Source organism: Anolis carolinensis, chromosome 4 (genome assembly GCF_035594765.1).
Source record: "Anolis carolinensis isolate JA03-04 chromosome 4, rAnoCar3.1.pri, whole genome shotgun sequence".
NCBI classification, from domain to species: Eukaryota; Metazoa; Chordata; class Lepidosauria; order Squamata; family Dactyloidae; genus Anolis; species Anolis carolinensis.
This window is the reverse complement of record NC_085844.1, coordinates 52,125,726-52,147,603: the sequence shown is the minus strand read 5'-3', so window position 1 is coordinate 52,147,603 and position 21,878 is coordinate 52,125,726. Positions and strand designations below refer to the sequence as shown.

The following is a 21,878-nucleotide window of genomic DNA, read 5'->3' as shown; positions in this document are numbered from 1 at the left end:
GTGAGAAACGAAGCAAAGACCATGGCTGGATTCCTAAAGAAGCTTGCGAACTCACAAAAAGTGTTTTCCTGAATGGATAGGTGAGCAGAATTCCCAGACAAAAAAGCTACATAAAGAAGAGAATGACTTACCTGGTCATTTAGCTGCCTGATAGTTTTTTCTATATGTGGCAAAAGCCCTCTAAAAGTGAATTCCTGAATGAACTGCCGAATTCGATCGTGATCTGTGAGTGTCAAACAAGTGCCATGAGGTGTCCATGTGTTTGACTTCTTTGTTTCATGAATGGGGGGATTTGGTTTTACGTAATCATTGCCATCAAAACAACCACTGTTGCTGGTGTGTTCCAATTGGAGAGGATGAGTCTTAAAATTATTTGATAAGCCATCTACTAAAAAACAAAATGTGAAGAATTACTTAAACTGAATTCCATACATAGGAATTTCATCTTATAACAAGGCTGTCCCATATTAATTTATATTATGAGGTATTGAAAACTTCCTACACACATTGTATGTTAGAACTGTACAGAAACAAAGTCTGGAATAAATTTTATTTATATCCCACCCTATCTCCCCATGGCAACTCATGCCCAGTGTCACTCCATTGTTTTCTAAAGTTAATCAGAGATTTGAAGCAGGGTCTCCTAATGCCTTACTATAACACTGAAACTAAACTAACACTGGCGCTTATCCCATGGGCTGTGAAAATAAAATTAGAGGTGTTATGTGTAGGCTACACTGGATTCATTAGAAGAAAAATGAAGAGATATAAATGTAACAACAAAAAGAATCTGATTGTGATTTGGCCTGGTTTACTAGTATTACCATTGACTACGGCTGTAACCATCTTGTTCATGTTATCATTACTAAAAGACCCATGGAGGGGTTTTTTGCATTAGGTTTATAAACTTTATGTTATTGGGTTTCTGACAGAAATGTGCTGGCAATAATACATCAATACCAATGATGTTGTGGCCTCTTCCACATGTGAGGATCCCACATTTGTGAGGCCCAAACATTTCCCTCTACACCCTCCTCAAAACATACTATTTAATACTGTAGCAATGTATGTGAATACTTCCTTAACAAACCAGCAGCTTCTCTGAAAGACACTTTATACATTTCTAAAAGTTCAAGAGTGCATCACATAAATCATCACAAAAATTAAGCCGCCCTGAGTCCCCTCGGGTGAGAAGGGTGGGGTATAAATAATTGAAATAAATAAATAATTGAAATAAAAATTACATGATTACTGTAAATCTCAGATATCAAAAGAGAACTAAGACACAGTAGTTTACAAAAGGCCACAAAATGGGTTTATAGCAGAACTCAATCTTATACTCATTTCCAGCTCACTTTACACACTTTTAATAACAGCACTGCTTAGTTGTGGTAAGATGAAGATATATATATGGTGTTATGATGAGAAATATTTTAAGTTATAAAAAGACAGATACCTTTGGAATCATTATCTAATCCATCTAGGGGTATAAAATGGTCCGCATGCTTATTAGGAATTACTGTATATGGGCCATCTTCATAAGGCTCCTGTTAGGATAAAGAATAAATGAAACAATTTCAACTTTTTTTAAATTAACAGATTGGAATCTTGCAGAAATAACTTTTGTTCATAAAGACGTTTGCTTGGATTAAATGTATTTAGAATGTTTGTGACTTGATTTAAATACACTATAAAAATAGATATTCGCCTTAACATTTCTCCCACATGAACCTGTTTGGGAAAGGTCTCTTTCTTGGGGAAAGGTCTTTCTATTCGTCCCACCACCCACACTGGCATATCTGTTTGGAATGCAGGATTGTATTTTTGCTGACTATTTCCAAACTCAGGGACCCCATTTCAAGAGAGAGTCGATTGTCTCCATCCTTGAAATGTTTTACTATATATTTCTTGCTTTTTAGGAGAAATTTGATAAAATTGCCTTTAATTGAGAACTAATTAATTTAATTATATTCTTCCTTGTTTATACATATATTTGCTTTTATCTTAATCTGTTTTAGCTTTTGTAAGCTGTCACGACTCCCAGTGTCAAGAAAAAAGTGGCTAGTAACAGCAACCAGCAATATATCTCTGAAAATTCATGTGTATGCCATAACAGCAATGCTTTTCCCCAACTATTTATGTTGTATTCAGGGGTATATAGTTTTAATAAAACAATCACTGGTAGTAACCATCATATTTAATTGCCTTGCTCTTACACTTTGTGAAAAATGCTCAGAAATTTCAACTACTTCAAAGAGCTGCAGTCAGACTGTTAAATGGGGTTGGTTAGAGGAAACACACAATTCAGCTGTTGCAACAACTCCACCAGCTGCTAGTCTGTTTCAAGGCACAATTAAAAGTGCTGTTTATGATCTACAAAGCCTTATATTCTCAGGTTCAGGTTATCTGAAGGACTGTGTGTCTATTTTTGAGTCGCTATATCTTGAGGACATATGGGGAGGCTCTTCTCTCACACACACCATCCTCCCATACACAGGAAATGATCTTAGTAGGAGCTGTCCTAGGTTCTAGAATTCTCTCCCTACAGAAGTTAGACTTTGTTATCCTTTGATATGAAGGAAAACACCTTTGTGCTTCAGCTGCCTGCCATGACCTGACTGCTGATGGGTTTTTTTTTTATGTGCAATGCTCTTTGCATTTGTGTAACAACTATGACAACAACCAACAACAACAAATTTAGTTGTAGTTTATTAATATTTGCCTGTTTTCCACAACTCAATCGATCATAACCATTACCAATTCACTATAGAAAAAAATTTGAATTGCAAAAAATAAATAATGAGATATACCTGATTTTGGATAATATTTTTCTGGAGGTACTGGCTCCAGGGATCAGGAATCTGCTCATCTGCCCCTCGATTAGATCCACGAGAATTTATTTTAAGTAGATAGCATCCCTGAGTACCATATCTTTGTTTCATTTCTTCATAAACTGAATCAGCCCTGAAAAAATATTAAAGAAGGCAAAAATATTTTTCATATGGTTGTTAATGGGAAAAACAATAACTTAACCAGAACAGTAACCTGTGATATGCACTCTTACTCACATGGACGATAGTTTGACTAGTTAAAAAAAACTTTTAAAATCACTCATATGGAAATTTAGACAAAATCAATCGAGCCATTTGGAAGGCAATGGTAAAGAAAGGGAAGTACTACTGTTATGATTATGAATATAACAGTCAATAAAATATATTTTTTAAAATCAATCGAATCCCCTCCCTCCCCACAAAAAATTGGTAAAATAGCCATGCATGTGTTTTCTTGGTAGTGGAATGTTAGGATGCTGCTAGTACAAAACAAATCAGAGTTCCAAGAATACTAAACTGACCATTTTGTGAAAATGCATCCACTCAGGTACCTATGTTATACTGAATTTATTTGTAATTTGAATACTTTCAGCCGGAATCTACTTCCCTAAAACAGTGTTTCTCAAACTGTGCTCCTCCATGTTTTTTGGGCTTCGGCTCCCAAAAACCCCAGCCATCTTGCCAGTTGCTAGGAACTGAAGGAGCTGAAGTCCAAAACATCTGGAAGAGCAGAGTCTGAGAAACAGTGCCCTTAAAGTACACCACCGCATCACTAGACCATATTAAAAGCATCAAAATTAACCAACTTTCCTAGCTTTTATAAATCCTCTCAACTGAGAATGTTAAAAAATTGAAGCCATAACACTAGGGTTTTTTAAATGTTGTTATTACATAGTTATTAATAAAACACACTTAAAATGAGGACTATTCTATGGATACTAACATGCAAAATCCTTAACAGAGCCATATTACAAAGGACTGTTTTGTCCAAATTAGCTTTGGATAACATTTTATCAGATTTGGTTTGTTAAGAAAGACAAGAAGAAAAATCTGTACTAGCACAAAACCAATGGAAGGGATTACATAATGAATTATTAAGCACTTTATCTCTTGTGAAATCACTGGAGAAGCTCCTAAGTAGGTCTTGAAAATCAAGCATAATTTGAAAACTTTAAAAACTTTTTTTAAAAACAAAACCTTATGAAGAATTTATTATGAGCCAGAGGGATCCTACTTGACTAGTGGTCCCTAAAAAATCAGGACTTGCTTAAAACAGTCAGCTCTACCTACTATAAAATTTATATTTACCCACCAAGTTACTTTAGTTGCTGGTTTCTGTTGACAAAAGGAACTATACATGTATGTTGACTCTTAATTTGGTCCTATTGAATAATCTTAAAATGACTGCACTTGTACAAACATCAATAAAATAGTTAAAAGTAATCATTTTCATTAAAAGTGTCTGTAAAACGCTTACTAAAGCCTACTCACCTTTGTTCTTCTCCTGCACTCACATCATGCAACAACACATAGTATTTGAGTGTATTTGGAATGAACCATTTTGGATAAGAATATTCATTACTATGTTGAATCCGATGTTGTTCTTGTGATAGCTTTAGGAACTGTTCCACAGGTTCAGGTTCACTAGATGATACAACAAGCATACCTAAGTTGACATTAAGGATAAGTCACAAGTAATCAAATAGCCTAATGAGTAGTACATACAATTAATCTTTGGCGCTACTGCAAGAAAACTATTGTTTTCTTTATAAACTGCACTTACCACAACAGCAGGAGTCATTTTGGAGTAAATAATCTGAGCATTACTATCCTGAGATTTAAAATACAAACATAGTTAGATTGGTCATCAGAAGAGAAAAAAATCCAAACCCTGGCTGGGAACATATTTCCCACAGATATGGAGGTCTTACTGTATATTGAGAAAACAGAGACATTAAAATAAAAAGCTTAATAGAATCTTTGAGTGAGGCAAAACACTGCAGCAACACGAATGCCCCAAAACAGGAGTCTACCGCAAACATTTAAAGGAATTAATAATTGACCAAATAAAACACCATAAAGCATTAGCAACAGCAATTCCCAATTGACTATTAGCATCAACAATTTAAAAAACTGGATTGTTTGTTTTAACATCTTGGCATTTTAACAAGCCTGGCAGTGGACACAAAGTCCAGGATTCAGAAATGATGTTTTAAATTCAGTGTAATTACATTAAAGCTCTGACATTAATTTATTATAATAGTAATTATATTTACTGCATTTGTTTTACTTTTGAGCATACTGTATGGTGGAAAACGTGGAATGCAAAATAAGTGACTTGGGTGGGGGAGCATAGAGCTCCTGTCGTGTTAGCAGTGTCCAGACATTAGCTAGCATGGTGCTGGGTTTAACTAGTATGTTGGATTTCATCCAAAGAGTTCCAATATCATTTTGAATTGTATATAAGATCACACATTATAAGTTCCTGTTTCAAAGGATACATGCTACATAGTGGTTTAGGAACTCATGCTCAGATGCTGGCATAGACTGGAGAAAACTCTCTCGATAAGACTCAAACCAGGGTGTTGTAGCTGAAATAAAGTAGAGATTATAGAAATCATTTAGAAATATAGAACTATACACTATAAAAGCTTTTCTACTGTTTTATCTATTTGCAAGAGAAATCCCAGGGGGAAAAATAACAATTTCCATTAATCGTTTGATATTTTTGCAGGACCAAAATTAGAACTACAGTATATCTTTTTTAAGATTCTAAAAAAAAAAAATCAAAATATGTTTCTTCAAATTTCATTCCTGTGGTTCACACCACCCCTGCAAAATTACAAACCTACATTTTATCAATCCCATACAATATCACTTGCAGTCCAAAGCCTTTGAACATTTTTTTTCATTACAGTAAAATTTGGGAACTTCCACCTATTTCAATTAAAACAGAAGCATTAGCTACACACATATATTCAGAAGTCCCAAAAATTCAGCAGAATTTTCCTGATTTTCCTGAATAGCAATGTGACTCAAATGTTGTGATTCCTATAAAATTGGTTATATAATTTTTACAACACAGTATATTTTTAGGATAACGATAATGATTTGGATTATCTTTATTTATACTGTAACCTTTCCTCAAAACTGTTGACTCATGGCAACTTACAAATTTAAAATATTACTATATATAGTTCTACATAAAACATCAACATTAAAATAGAATTAAAGTCTTGAAAACATTAAAACTATTTAAAACACGTTGTAAATTATTTAAAGCCAGTTAAAACTCTACCCTTTATAACAGTACAACACACTCATTACACGTGTTCAGTTCAAAAAACAAAAGGCGAATCAATGAGAAAGTCATTGGAGAATGTCAAAACCTGAGATGCAGCCACCCAGAAGACCTTATCTCTTGTCCTCATCAAATAAAATGAGAGAAGAACCCCTTCTAAGGACCTCAAGGTCTGGACAGGCTCATACAGAAAAATATGGCCTGTCAGCCTGGGCTTAAGTCAAATGAGCTTTATAGGTCATAACCAACCCTTTGAATTGTGTAAAGAAATAGACACTGGCAGCATGTGGGAACATTGAAATAGGAGACTTGTACGATCCTTGTACATAGCCTCAAGAGCCAGTGTGATGCAGTGCTTTGAGGATTAGACTAGGGGCCATTCCACATAGCCATATAACCTAGAATATCAAGGCAGAATAACCCACAATATCTGCTTTGAACTGGAACATCTGAGTCCACACTGCCATATATTCCAGTTCAAAGAAGATAATGTGGGATTTTGTTCAGTTGTGTGGAAGGGGCCTAGGACTCTGGTTGAATCCTCACTTGGCTATGGAAACCCACTGGGGGACCTTCCACACAGCCATATAACCCAAAATATCAAGGCAGAAAATCCCACAATATTGGCTTTGAAATGAGTTATTGGAGTTCACACTGCCATATATTCCAGTTCAAAGCAGAAAAGGTGGGATTTTATTCAGCTGTGTGGAAGGGGCTTTGGTGACCATGGGCAAATCACACTCTCTCTGCCTCAGAGAAAGGCAAAAGTGAACCCTTTATTAATGAATCTTACCACAAAACCCTGTGAAAAGATTTGCCATAGGTTTTTCATAAGTCAGAAATAACCCGAAGGCCAAGAACAAAACTGGAAGAGTATGTTCTAATCTACTGAAATTTACTGTTGAAATGTTCAGTATGCTTTGACTAACTAAGGCTCAAGGAGTTTCCATTATGCTTTAATGCTGATTTTACTCTTTTATGCTTTTACTGTGAGCTATTGGTTAAATTTGTTTTGCTTTTAACAACATGTATACTCAACTATGTATGACTAAGTATTGCCAACATTTGACTTGGTAAAATCTTTAAGTAAGGAAAACAGAAGTGCCTGAGGGTCCTTGATATGAACAGAGACAAAACGAACAGTTCATAAGTCATTGGCTTCCTTTTGCAGATGTCAGGGAAATACAGACATTTAAGAGGCAAGAAAGAACAAGGCAAGCTGCTGATCTGCCATCACTGCATACTAAATTAAGTACATAGATCTAATGCCAAGGAGCACATAGGGCTATTTCTCCCCTATGTTGTAGTTTTCCTTCTAAAAAACATGTGAGAGCTGGTATGAGTTTGTGTGGATACTCTGTCATGAATTAAAATTCTTGATCTGATTATATCACACAAGTATATCTATAAAGAATAGCGGTGAAAATTATAATGTGTAAAAGCAGAACTTTGCAAAACACTTCTTCAATTCACAGTTCAAATATAATACTGTACCACAATAATCACTTTACACTGGGAAAATGTATCATAAAAAACTTGCTGCAAAGAGAAATCCAGAAATCCAGCAAGGTGTTAAGTTTTCGGACTCCTCCCAGCTGTTTCAATGAATGAGACATCTGCAGATGGGCTCAAGGTTAGCCTTTGTCCACATTTGCCCAATTCCAGTCTCTTTGGGCAGATTAAGCAATACATTCGGGGACAGCAAACAATTATTTTTCAAGCATTATTCATTAAGTTACTGTTTTAATCATATAATCATATACAAAAACAATAACAATGATCCTCTTAGGAATGAGAGAATATCACTTTTTCAAACAAAAAATTGAGAATGAGAAAATGAAATGTCTCCCAAATAGGCTGTTCTGATAAAAGATACCTGGATTCCACACAACAAATGTCATGTAATAAACTGTAGAATTTAACAGCAACAGTTATGCTTTAATGCCAATAAGGAAAAACAAAGAGGAGAATTCAGAGGATTCAAACATCACAATATTTCTAGCACTATTTATTAAACACAAACGTTTAGGAAAATTAGGGAAGCATTTCTAGAAATTTGACAATATAAATGGCATCATGCTCAATCAAACAGATCACTTAAAAGTAGTCAGTGAGTATTTTTTGATTCTGCAGTTCAGTCCATGGAATGGTCACGATTAACTTTTAATAAGCAGCTAGAAAGATTCAGAATCATAAAGCCACCACCAGTATTTCAGGTAAAATCTATTTCAAACCGAGTGCTGCATCTTAATAGAATTATAAGGAAAGACAGATAGGTTATATAACAAAGGTACAGAATCAGGGTGATTGAGAAAACCCACACCAACCACACAAAATACCTGAGTAAAATGTGGATGTGTTCAGTCCCATCAGTGTGTCTTTCCAACTACTGTACCAAGGAACACTAGCTTTAACTGAGCGATCTGACAGAGAAAACATTGAAATATTAAACTAAATACATAACCTGTATACGTTTTATCTTTTCTCATGTTGAGATAGCCTGACTCCTGAGTGAAGCAAGAAAAAAGCAACATTGGATTTATTTATTTTTTGCAAAAGCTTCAAAATGGCTCAAAACGGATTTATTTACTTATGAAATGTTTATCTGATCTCATTATTTTTATTTTACATGTTCATATTTTTAGTTTTGAGTTTTCTGAAACATGTTGACCTGCTCATCTTTTTTTTCTGGTGTTAGGAACTTCTCTCTATTCTTTCCATGTTATTCTTGTCTCTGGTATCATATTTACTGTTTCAAGAAGTCATATGTCTACTTTGTTAACTGAATTATAACTATGTTCAACTTCTAGTAATGCTGTGTCCTTCAGGTAGAATCACAGAGTTCGAAGAGACTACAGGGGCCATCCAGTTCAAAATCCTGACATAAAGAAATACACAATCAAAACATTTTCAACAGATGACCACGTACTCTCTATTCAAAAATCTCCAGATGAAACTCTACCACACTCTGAGGCAACATATTCCACTTTTTACTGCCAGGAAGTTCTTCCCAATATTCTGGTGCAGTTTGAATCTACTGCTATGTCTCAATCTCTAGAGCAGCAGAAAACAAGCTTCCGCGTCCTCAATAGAATATCCTTTCATATGGCTATCATGTCACCACTTAACCTTAGCTTCTCAAGGAAAAATACACCTAGCTCTCTGAGTCATTTCTCATTTTGGCACCCTCTCGTTCAGCTTGTCAATAGCCTTCCTGGACAGAGTATTCTAGGTGAGGTATACCAAAACAAAACAGAGTGGTACCACCACGTCTCTTGAGGTAGACACTATGCTTCTATTGATGCTGCCTAGCTACCTCAATCACACTGCTGAAATGTATTCAGTTTGTGGTCTGCTAAGATTTCCATATCCCTTTCAAACATATTGCTGTCAAGCAAGGTGTCACCCATCCTATATCAAAGCTTTTCTTTTTTCTACACCCCTCTACCGCCTCCCGTTTTTGGCCTATGCGTAGTGTTTTATATTTCCCCTGTTAAAATGCATTTTGTTAGTTTTGGTCCAGCTCTCCAGTTTGTTAATGCCATTTTAGATTCTGATCCTGTCCTCTAAGATATTAGCTACCCCTCCTAACTGGGTGTCATCTACCAATTTGCTAAAGATAATTTCATCATCCAAGGCACTGGTAAAAGATGTTGAATAGTGCTAGGGAGGCCAGGACAGCACCTTGCATCACTCCACTAGTTATTTCTCTCCAAGATGAAGAGGTATCATTATTGAGCATCCTTTGAGTTTGGCTGGTCAACCAATTACAAAATCCACCTAACAGTAGCATTGTCTAGTCCACATTTTACTAGCTTCATTATTGTAACCAAAGTAGTACAATACTTATTGGTTATTGTAAGCAAGCTAGTAAAATTTGACACTGCAATTTTATAGCACTAGAAATTTAAACTTGATCGTGGAAAATTTAAGTTCAGATTTTCACTGTACTGTACTATGACATAAATTGGGCAGCTTAGGACAAGGTGGACAATATGTGGTTCATTCCTGAGTTCAAACAGCTAGGATATAAATATGTTAAATAAATATTCCAGATTTATGGGTCACTTGGCATCAAATGACCAAACAGCCCCTTGTAGGTGTATTCCTCAGTGTCTGCCCTTCTTCGTGCCATATTTTAAAAAGCAGAATGATCTGCTCAATGTTTACATTGTGTTATTTGCTTTAATAGAGGAGATAGAAATATATTTACCCTTTCCCACTGAAATCAGTGGAACTTTAAAACACTTCATTTATTTGAAATTTCCAAAGCCACTTCTTCTGTTGACGTCAAATTCATTGCCTTCAGTATTATCCTGTATGCAGCCATTGTTAACTCATTTCAAACTATTTCACTAACTTTGACTATATCTCTGGTATTTTGGCTTAATGTGACCAGTCTTTCCTTACCCATTAAATGTTACCTGCCCTATTCAATCTATACCCCTCCCTTTTCTTTAGTCCCTACATTATGTCAACAGCTAAGATATGATGCTTCTGCAGATAACACTGCAAAAATATGAACATATCTGATTCATGCATTGTCTTCTCTCATCTAGATTGCCAAAATCTTCTACTTCTGTGCTTACCTTAGTCATCTCATATCTATCGAGCACTGTGCTGCAAAAATTATTCACCTCTCTAATCATTTTAACTATGTGACATGGCTTCTTAAAATCGCAGTAGTTGCAGGTCTTCTGAATTCAACACATGTTCTTTATCCTTACCTTTAAAGTCCCACATTATTTCCTTACTCTTATATCCCAATATATTCCAGGTGTGACCCTTGCTTCTACTCAATGTCACCTCCTGCTTGTTTTAAATCCCTTCTCAGTCTATGCTTTCATCAGACATTGTTGCCTATTCTAGAGATCTATAAATGTACAATGAAGTTCGGTAACAGAGCTAAATCAGAAGAATCCAGAAAAAAAAGTTATGCATGCAAATTATATTAACCTCATCAGGAATTATTTTCAAATAACAGGTCAATCTGTAGATTAAGCACTTTGATGGAACTTCATCTCCATTTATACTTTTAGAATTAAAACATTTACTGTTCCTATGTTTGCGGGATTACAATTTTTAATTGTAAAAATACTGAAATTAAAAAGGCAAGCACCCATATATATTTTTTCATTCAATTGCCAAGTAACAACTCTCCCCTTATTGATTGATTGATTGATTGACAGACATCTCCAATGTATATAAATAGGATAAAATTATAAAATAAATAATGTTAAACCAATAGGTAATGACAGCAGCAACATTTCCACAAAAGCGAAAAACCAAGTTTGAATATGTTTTACAGCTTAAAAAACAAAGTATAATTTATTTAAATGTATATATTGCAAATAGTATAGATAGTGCTCTCTATAGATGTTGGTATTCTACAAATTTAAACCTCATTTATATTCTCTCTGTTAATCTTACATAACATTTAACCTACTAGTATAAAATACACATTGTTGAATATTCATATGAAGAGGTATAGATTTCAACATCTTTTCCATAGTAATTACATCTCAGAGAAGAAGGTATGTTATCCTGCAGTTCTCCTTGTCTCAATACTCTCATCTCAATTAACATCTAACAAAAGTTGTGCCCTACAATCAGTGCATTTTCTACTGTTTGTCTTTCACACTGTGAAGTGCCTTAAACAATGACGTCATGATGCATAGTGCTGAAACTGGGTTTTGGAGAGGGGTCAGAGTTTTAGAGAGGTGACTTTGAAATATGGTAATCTCCACAAGTCTAGAACTCAGGGTAAACATGTTAGTTCTCCTCACCAGTAACAACCGCATCCTTCAGGCAATAATGACAATTGAGCCCTCCTATTCTTCATCTCTGGCTCATCCATACACTTTGGTCCAGAGGGGGATAAATAAAAAGGCAGCAATGGCAAGAAGGAATAGTGGGGAGATGATACAATGGATGATGCCAGCCCAGAAGACATGGGTACCTTTTATTACACGGTTATGGAGTGGGTGAATTAAGAATGAATAATAACTGCATTTTTTGTCAACAGTAGTAGCTATATAGATTTGCCCTCATAAAAATAAAATTCCAAATACAGATCCTGTTATTAACCTGAAAAACAAAAACAATACACAGAGTAGATACAAACTTACAAAGCAGTAAGCAACAAAAAAAACCCAAGCATTTTCTGGCTATCTAAATCATTATTATACAAACTTGCATAAAGCTTTAAAACTTCATTAACAAATTTAAACATATGTGGAACACATCTTTTACATTAAGGAGATTTTTTTAACACATTTAATCTCTTGTTACATACCACTAATGTTGAGATCATAATCTCCTGCAGTAATCACATTAGCAACTAATCCTTCAGTAGGCTGGCTAACCGTCACAACATCGTTGAGAAGTTTCCGAATGGCTCCTGGTTGAGGTGGCTGAGTAGTAATGTTGTTGACAGCAATTTTCAAGTTCTTGATTATATGAAGCTGATTGTTGGGATCTCTCATGTGCACTAAAAGAAGAAAACAAACTTGTTAAATGACTATACTTTAAACTGACACTCATCACTCCATGTTGTCAAAGGCTTTCATGGCCAGAATCACTGAGCTGTTGTGAGTTTTCTGAGCTATATGGCCATGTTCCAGAAGCAATTTCTCCTGATGTTTCACTCATATCTATGGCAGGCCTCCTCAGAGGTTGAGAGGCATAAGCCTTCCATAGGTATATACACCTCTCAACTTCTGGGGAGGCCTGCCTTAGATGTGGGCAAAACGTCAGGAGAAAATGCTTCTGGAACATGGCCATACAGCTGGGAAAACTCACAACAACCCATTCATCACTCCATTTGTAACATTTGTATAAAATGTACTGATTCACTACCTTCAAATATATTAAAGACTAAAAAGGTCAAAATAAAAATTACTTAGACCCCAATTCAAAATTCATTAATAAGGGACTCCCACTGGACTCGGACAGACTTACTGTCAATTAAAATACAGAACATTGTGTAGCTGTTAGATGAACAGAATCTGAAAACAAAGGCAGACACAGAAAAAAGATGCTCACATACAGCCATGACTTCATTTGCTGTTTTTAGTAGAGCACTGCCACTTTTTAAAAAAAGAGTTAAACATTTTTTAAACCAAACAGTAATGTCTGTTTTCTGGAGTAGAAACTGATGCAGAATATAAACCATGCAAAGCTTTTAATATTTTTGTCACAAAAGTTAAGCAGCTATGTAGCTTAATTCCCTCTTTCCACCTAGTTCAGACACAGTTATTTTAGTGTCAGACAAGTTGCAACATGTAAGAAAACTGGGCCAATAAGCAAATTTCCCTGAAAGAAATGTAACTGTCACTTGAATTTTCTAGTTTCTTTGGGGGGGTATCCTCATAACCTGATTTCCGGAGCAAAAAACGTAAATCTGAATGCAGAGACTGACAAGTGGTTCAGATACAAATCTTACCATTCTGTTACACCCAGAGCTACTCTGCCAATGCACAGCAAGTCAAGAGCTTTCTGTATCTCATTCTGCCATATCCAGCAACCCATTCTTCCCAGGTATGCAAACTATTGAGATTACCCAATTAAAAAGAAAAAGCCACACAATGCAACTTGAGAAACTGTCACACTGCTTTCTTGACAAGATTTGGTTAGTGGGAGGGGTTGCCACTGCCTTCCTCTGAGGCTGAGAGAGTGACTTTCCAAAGGTCCCAGTGGATTTCCACAGTGCAGCAGGAATTTTAACCATGAACTTCCAGAGTCCTAATCCAACCACACTATGCTACAGCGGCTATCATGAAATAGATTTGTTGAATGTTTATATGTCACTCTACATTCTGGTCTCCAAGCACTAAGAGCACAGGATTATAACTATAATTAAGAGTGATCAGCGAATAACCACATGTCTATTTGTTACACAAATTACATATTCATGGCCCTATAAAAAAGAAAAACAGAGTCTAAAGTGAATAAAGGCATTATATCTACGTGTGGCTTACAAAAAACAAACAGTTTTCCTTCAAGACCCTGAGTTTTCTAAATCTTAAAAAAAAAAAAAGGCTCTTCCCATTTAATATATCCTGTCACTGAAATACATCACTTACAAATAGCTTCAGATAACAGCACTATACAGATGAACCTAGGTCTGTTTGGTTTCTCCAGTCTAGGCCTGCACAACCTGTGACCCTCTAGGTTTTGGGACTCCCAATTCCCAGAAATACTAGCCAGTCTGTCCTATGGGCAGGAATTCTGGGAGATGAAGTCCAAAACAACTGGCCAAAGCTTGTGCAAGCCTACTTTAGACTCAACTCCTCTGTTCAGATTAAAAAATGTATACATCTTGCCCAGTCATGAGGTTATGATTATTTGAGTTGGAGATTTTTAAACATAGGATAATGACCACCTCTCAGGAATGCTTTTGTAAAGTATTCCTGCAATGGCAAGGAATTTGATTAATGTGCCTGGGGTCCCTTCCAACTCTAAGTCTACTTGATTCTTAAACATTTATCCTGTCCTACATATTTTTTCACTTTGTAGATATTACCATCATAGTCTTCTCATCCTAAGTAATTGACTCAGTACACCTGGACTGCAAAATATCCTTCTAAAACCACAATGAAACCATTTGGGTGCCAGAATAGGGCAAGGTTTAATCACTATTGGAACACATCATATGAACAAGGTCACACACCTGCCTGCTTAACACACACACACCTTTGTAGTCACACAGGGTCTGGAAAACATTTCCATCTTTTACACATGGGTTATTCACCTTGCTACAATGCAGCTAAAATTAACAATTTAGGCTAACTACCTTTCTAGATGATTTTGGGTTGTATCTTCCACTCTTGCTGACTATGAGGATTAGTACTCACAGGAACAATAAAAATTGGTGTGTAGTTATCCTAGTCCAGTAGTTCTCAACCTGGGGTCCCCAGATGTTTTTGGCCTACAACTCCAGAAATCCCAGCCAGTTTACCAGTTGTTAATGTTTCTGGGAGTTGAAGGCCAACAACATCTGGGGACTCCAGGTTGAGAACTGCTGTCCTAGTCCCAGTTTAGAGTTTCATCATACCTTGACCAAACATAAATAAAAATGGAAATGAGAGCTTCCAGTATCTTTGGTATCACTATGTCACAAGAGAATGGACAACAGAAATACAAGGCTTTTTCTTTTTTCATCATGGCTTTATCATAACCCAACTGGACCAACAGCTGCAGCAATTGGTCTTTCCAGAAGTTAAACTGTTCGAATTACAACATCTCTGTGTGGTTTCAAAATTTTCATACAATATTTTATTATGGCTACAAAATTTACAATACAAGTACATTATCACTTGTGAATCATATGGCCGAGACCCTGCATTCTTGGATGACGCAACTATGACAGAGCTTTGCCAATATAGTTATGTCTCCCAAATTGACAATCCATTTTAAAGCCCAGGTAATGGCACCAATCAATAGAAGTTCGAATGTGTGGAAGAGCTGGGCACTGAAGGATGACACATCTAGATCTCACCAACCAGGAAGTGCAGATCAAAAAGGAATCGTGACAGGACCCCACAGGGATTGCTGTCACTGCTTTTCACATCATACATCACTGGCAGGCAGCAGCTGCATATGTGAGCACCTCACTTTCCAAAACTCTTTTATTTTTGTGGCCACCTTCCTAAGCAAATTGAGTTTCTGATGTCTGCTATGGTGCTATGACTATACATGTTAACTATAATGCTTAAAATGTTTCAGATTTACAGCATCATAATTACTGAGCAGGGTGCCAGTCATTATCTTTCGCATCCCTTTGTTATTGTAGTATCAATACGTCTATGAAATTTGCTTTTTACTTCTTTACTTACTTTTTTACTTCTGAAACTTCAAAGATAGAATCAGTCAAAAATCTGCAAATTGCACACAGTCCTCCATTATTACAACCAAAATAGGACAGAGATTGAGTGCATATATCAAAGGTCCACTCCGTTTAATGAATGTATTATATTTTTCTAAGATAGAATTCACTTTATACTAGTGCATTTAAATACAATGCTGAGCAATCTCTAGTGATGAACTCATTATCAAATGCCAGTATATTGTACAGCACAGAAAACACTACATCGAAGTCACATCTTAAAACTCTTTGGAGCAGATATGTTGTACATAAATTACACACACAAAAGCTTGGCACATGAAGAGCCAGCATGGTGGCAGTTTGAATACTAGACTATGACTCAAATTTGAATCCCCGCACAATCTTGGAAACCTACTATATGACCTTGAGCTGGTCACTGTCTCTCAACCTGTCAGAAGGAGCAAAGGCAAACTTCCTCTGAACAATCTTGCCTAGAAAACCTCATGGTAAGTTTTATACAAACCTGAAAATGTGTATAATATTGATCTTTAGTTAGCCACAATTAGTGTTTTGCTAAATGCACCATCCAAGAGAGAAAGATGTTTAAAACAATCCAATCACTTCCACAAGAAACAAAATATTTGTTTCTCAAGATTGCATTATGCCTGCACAATCATTTCTGCTGAACAGCATCACTCTTTTATTTGCATGTCAATTGTCCTCAAAAGCACCTCTGACCTTACCACCATTCAGTTCTGTGTGCAAGGTTCAGAAGCTAAGCACGGTCTATAGAAGGTATATGGAATACCACCAGAGATTATCAAGGATCTCCAGATAGGGCTTCAGATGAATCCAAACACGGATGTCTCAAAATGGACAATATATGGGGTGGACTAGATAAACAAATGGTCAGATTCGTGAAAAGGCAACATTCCACAATACTATGCAACTTAAAAGTGCCTCAGTACAACAAGGGGAACATCTGTTGCAGGCATGAGAAAACTTCAGCCCTTCATATGTTTTGGGCTTCAACTCCCACAATTCTTAACTGGCTGGGATTTCTGCGAGTTGAAGTCCAAAACACCCAGAGGGTGTTGCCCATGACTGATCTATAGTGTAAAATTAATGCAGTTTGATACCATTTTAACTGCCATGGCTCAAAGCTATGAAATCCTGAGAATAATAGTTTTACTAGGTCTTAGGCTTCTCTGCCAACAAGTGCTAGTGCTTAATCAAACTACAACTCCCAAGATCTATAGTCATGACAATTAAAGTGGTGTCAAAGTATATTTCTGCACTCAGGCAGAAATGATAATAACAACAACCAAGTGTAACCTGCATAGTCTCCAAGTTACCACATGACACTCTGGCCCCATTTACACTGACCATTCCATGCATGTATTAATGAATTTTATTATTACAGTCACAGACCATGAGTGTAAAACTTTAAAAAAGAGGGGAGTTTTAAGCAGTTCGAAGCTAGCTTCAACTTGTAGCAGTCAAACTCCCACAACAGAACAAAAAGGAAGTCCTTAATTTGCATCAGTACTTTCATTTGTATAATCACCATTTGGGCCTTAAACTGGTTCCAGGTTTTCCTCTGTAATCATCTGCACAGTGAAAGCACTGTCTTCAATACCAATTGGAAACTGCATTAAATGGACGGTGTAGACTGCCCCTCTGTTGTTTGTGACTACAACTGATTGATCTGCCTACTTCTTCGTAAATTTAAATTATCTCTAATTTCGGATTATTGAGCCAAGTCAATTAATGTGGTGCCAAGCTGCATTAATTCTACAGTGCAAATCAGAACTTTCCAAACTGTGGGTTGCAACATGTTAGTGAATCAGCTGCAATGTGTAGGTGTGTTGTGTGAACATAACAAGAAATGACCAAAATCTTGGAGATGTCATTATCTTACATATCATATATTTTAAAAAACACAAATGAATGATTTTCATAAGATACATTGTGTCCCCATACATTATAGGCAGCCCCCAAGTTACAAATGAGTAATAGATAAGAAATGGGATGAGACAAACAGGAAGTGAGAGAAGGGAAGGGAAATTCACTCCTGAAAGAGTTATCATGGGGAAAAGTTGTCTCCTTTCTCACCAATCTTCTCAACAGAGGCACAGACAGGGTGTTAACCCTTCCCTATACTGTCCAAAGCCTCCCCCTCTATATATATACAAGTATATGTAAGCAAAACTTAATTTCTATCCAGCCCTATCTCCCCATAGAGACTCAGGGCAGCTCACAGCATAAAAGGCAAACATTCAATGCCATAAACGTGTGTGTGTGTGTGTGTGTGTGTGTATAAGTTTGTTCTTAATTTGAATTTGTATGTAAGTCAGAACAGGTACATTTTTAAGTAACTTCAGCCATATAAATATTAATATACAGTAGAGTCTCTCTTATCCAATCTTCACTCATCTAACGTTCTGTATTATCCAACACAGTCTGCCTTTTAGTAGCCCATGTTTTTGTAGTCAATGTTTTCAATACACTGAGATGTTTTGGTGCTAAATTCATAAATACAGTAATTACCGCATAATGTTACCATGTATTGAACTGCTTTTTCTGTCTATTTGTTGTAGAACATGATGTTTTAGTGCTTAATTTGTAAAATCATAACATAATTATTATTTATTTACAGTATTTATATTCATAAAATCATAACGTAATTTGACGTTTAATAGGTTTTTCCTTAATCCCTCCTTATTTTCCAGCATTTTCACTTATCCAACGTTCTACTGGCCTGTTTATGTTGGATAAGCAAGACTCTACTCTGTGTGTGTGTGTGTGTGTGTGTGTATATATAAAAGGATTAAAAAAATGTCAGCCTAGGACAAAACAACACATCCCAGAAACACTAAACTTGGCAACACAACCCCTCATCCATGCCTCTACGTTCATACAACAAAAAGAAAAGAAAAATAAAGTCCTAATTAGAGGGAAAGGAATAATTGTTTTTTATCCAATTGCTGCCAGTTAGAACGCTAAGCCCTGCCCATTTGCTCTCCTAGCAACCTACTCAGCCCAGGGGACAGGCACAGTTAGGCCTCAGACCTCTTCCACACTGCCTGTAAGATACAGATTATCTGATTTTAACTGGATTATATGGCAGTGTAGACTCAAGGCCCTTCCACACAGCTATATTACCCATTTATAATCTTATATTATCTGCTTTGAACTGGATAATCTTGAGTCCACACTGCCAGATAATTCACTTCAGTGTGCATTTTATACAGCTGTGTAGAAGGGGCCTCATATAATCCAGTTCTAAGAAGATAATATAAGATTATAAATATACAGTAGAGTCTCACTTATCCAACATAAACAGGCCGACAGAACGTTGGATAAGTTGGATAATAAGAAGGGATTCAGGAAAAGCCAATTAAACATCAAATTAGGTAATGATTATACAAATTAAGCACCAAACATCAAGTTATACAACAAATTTGACAGAAAAAGTAGTTCAATGCTCAGTAATGCTATGTTGTAATTATTGTAATTACAAATTTAGCACCAAAATATCACAATGAATTTAAAACATTGACTACAAAAACATTGACTACTAAAATGCAGACTGCGTTGGATAATCCAGTACACTGGATAAACGAATGTTGGATAAGTGAGATTCTATTGTAATATGAAATAATTACTGTGGTAATCCAGTCCAATCCAATTCTGCCATGGAGGACACAATCCAAGCACGCCCAACAGATGGCCACCCAGCCTCTCAATAATAATAATAATAATAATAAGAAGAAGAAGAAGAAGAATATCATACAATCATAAGGTTAGGAGACACCCCTAAGGATCATCCAGTTCAACTTCCTTCTATCATGCAGGACGGCACAAACCAAGCACTCCTGACAGATGACCATCCAAGATCTGCACAGTAATAATACAAATCGAATCATACAATCAGACAGTTAGGAGAGACCCCTAAAGGCCATCCAGTCCAACCCAACTCTGCCATTGGACGATACAATCCAAGCACTCCCAACAGATGGCCAGCCAGCCTCTCAATAAGAATAAGAATATCATACAATCCTAAGGTTAGCAGATACCCCTAAGGATCATCCAGTTCAACTTCCTTATATCATGCAGGAGGACACAATCCAACCACTCCTGACAGATGGCCATCCAATATCTGCACAATAATAATACACATCGAATCATAGCATCAGACAGTTAGGAGACACCCCTAAAGGCCATCCAATCCAACCCAATTCTGCCATGCAGGACACAATCCAAGCACTCCCAACAGATGGCCACCGAGCCTCTCAATACTACTACTACTAATAATAATAATAATAACAACATCATACAATGCTAAGGTTTGGAGTGATCCCTAAGGATCATCCAGATCAACTTCCTTCTACCATGCAGGAGGACACAATCCAAGCACTTCTGACAGATGGCCATCCAGCCTCTACATAATAATAATGATGATGATGATGATGATGATGATGATAATAATAATAATAATAGAAGCATAGAATCCAAGAGTTTGGAGAGACCCCTAGGCGCCATCCAGCCCAACCCTTTCTACTATGCAGCAGGACACAATCCAGGCATTCACAACACATGGACAACGTATAAATACTATACAATACAACACAGGGACATAGACCCCCTCTACCCTCACCACTTTCACAGTACACAAACAACCAAATGCATACTAAACATAAAGACAACCATACAACATACATTCAATACCACCACTACCTCAACAAGTTCTCACCAACACCACCAGACAACGCCACAGCAACGCGTGGCCGGGCACAGCTAGTATCTATATATATAGTACCTGTTCCAGCTTACATACAACTTCAAATTAAGAACAAACTTGTAGATAAGAATCTTGTTCATAAATTGGGGATTGTCTGTTCTGTGTTAGTTAAATGATGTGTGTCAAAAAAAAATGTGCCACCCACATGATGCATTGTGAAAGCTCTGGTGTAGGTGCCCCTTGCACAAAGTGGACCCCTTTCAGAGATGTTTGCAATGTGATCCTAAGGAAGAGCCAATGTCATCCCTTCACTGTAAACAAGGCTTCAACAGCTATGCCTCACTGTGGCCTCAGACAGGAAGTTCAGTCAGAGAGGAAGAAACGGCACCGACCGCTCTTCCCTTCTCCGGCTTCAGAAATGGTCGGGAAAGGTATCACCCCATGACTTCAGGCTGCCGTCTTCTCCTGGGTAAACAACCCCTTTCCTTCCCTCCCTCCCTCCCTCTTTCCCCGTGTAAACAACCCAGTTTCGACACCGACCTTCCGAGGTGAGGCGGCAGAAAGGCTTGACCAGCTCGCAGAAGCCCAGGTTGTTCTTGCGGGTGACTCTCTCCGCCTCCTCGCTGCACAGCGCGGCCACCAAAGGCACGAAGGCATCCTGGAGGAACTCCTGCACCGACTGCACCCGCTGGGCCATGGCGCCGGAGGCCCTCCTCAGGACAGGCCGGCCCAAGCGCTTCCCACCCGGCGCCCGCTCTTTTCCTTCTCCTTCTCTCCTCAGTGACGCCCTCTCGGTGCGGACGAGGCCTCAGCAGGCCCCTCAACGGCCAGGCGCCGCTCTCCCTCCGAGGCTGCCTCCCCGGCCCCTCAGTGACCGCCCAGAGCCGCCATGTTGGATCAGGAGAACCCAGACAACCGGGTAAACCCGATCCCGGCAGCCTCTGCGGCCGTGGTCACGTGACAGGGGCGTGAGCAGGAAGGAGGGAGAGACAGACAAGGCAAAAGCAGAAGGGAGGTGAGGGGGTTGTGGTGTTTCTTTCTTTCAAAGCCAGAAAGACATACATCAGGCACTAATCACAATTCTTAATAATGTTTTTGGAAAATGGCATTCAAACACCATAACTTGTTAGCAAAGCATGACAGAGCCCTTTAGAGCAGGCATAGGCAAACTTGGGC

The 21,878-nt window shown here is 37.3% G+C and overlaps 1 protein-coding gene across 8 annotated transcripts in view; it reads right to left on the bottom strand.

The window, feature by feature from the left end:
- trappc8 (trafficking protein particle complex subunit 8) overlaps positions 1–21,639 on the bottom strand; it is a 79,364-nt gene extending 57,725 nt beyond the window's left edge. For 2 of the 8 annotated variants that reach the window (XM_008114909.3, XM_008114910.3), the window contains exons 1-8: positions 21,243–21,637; positions 12,428–12,622; positions 8,472–8,555; positions 5,333–5,422; positions 4,323–4,497; positions 2,811–2,964; positions 1,457–1,547; positions 132–388 (exon numbers count right to left, since the gene is read on the bottom strand). In XM_008114909.3, coding sequence (XP_008113116.1) covers positions 132–388; positions 1,457–1,547; positions 2,811–2,964; positions 4,323–4,497; positions 5,333–5,422; positions 8,472–8,555; positions 12,428–12,622; positions 21,243–21,399 — 1,203 coding nt within the window. In that variant the 5' untranslated portion in view covers positions 21,400–21,637. Of the gene's footprint in view, positions 1–131; positions 389–1,456; positions 1,548–2,810; positions 2,965–4,322; positions 4,498–5,332; positions 5,423–8,471; positions 8,556–12,427; positions 12,623–21,242 lie in introns of all 8 variants that reach the window. The other 6 variants (XM_016995139.2, XM_016995140.2, XM_062980417.1 and 3 more) reach the window with 5 other exon arrangements.
- Between the last annotated feature and the right edge of the window lie 239 nt (positions 21,640–21,878).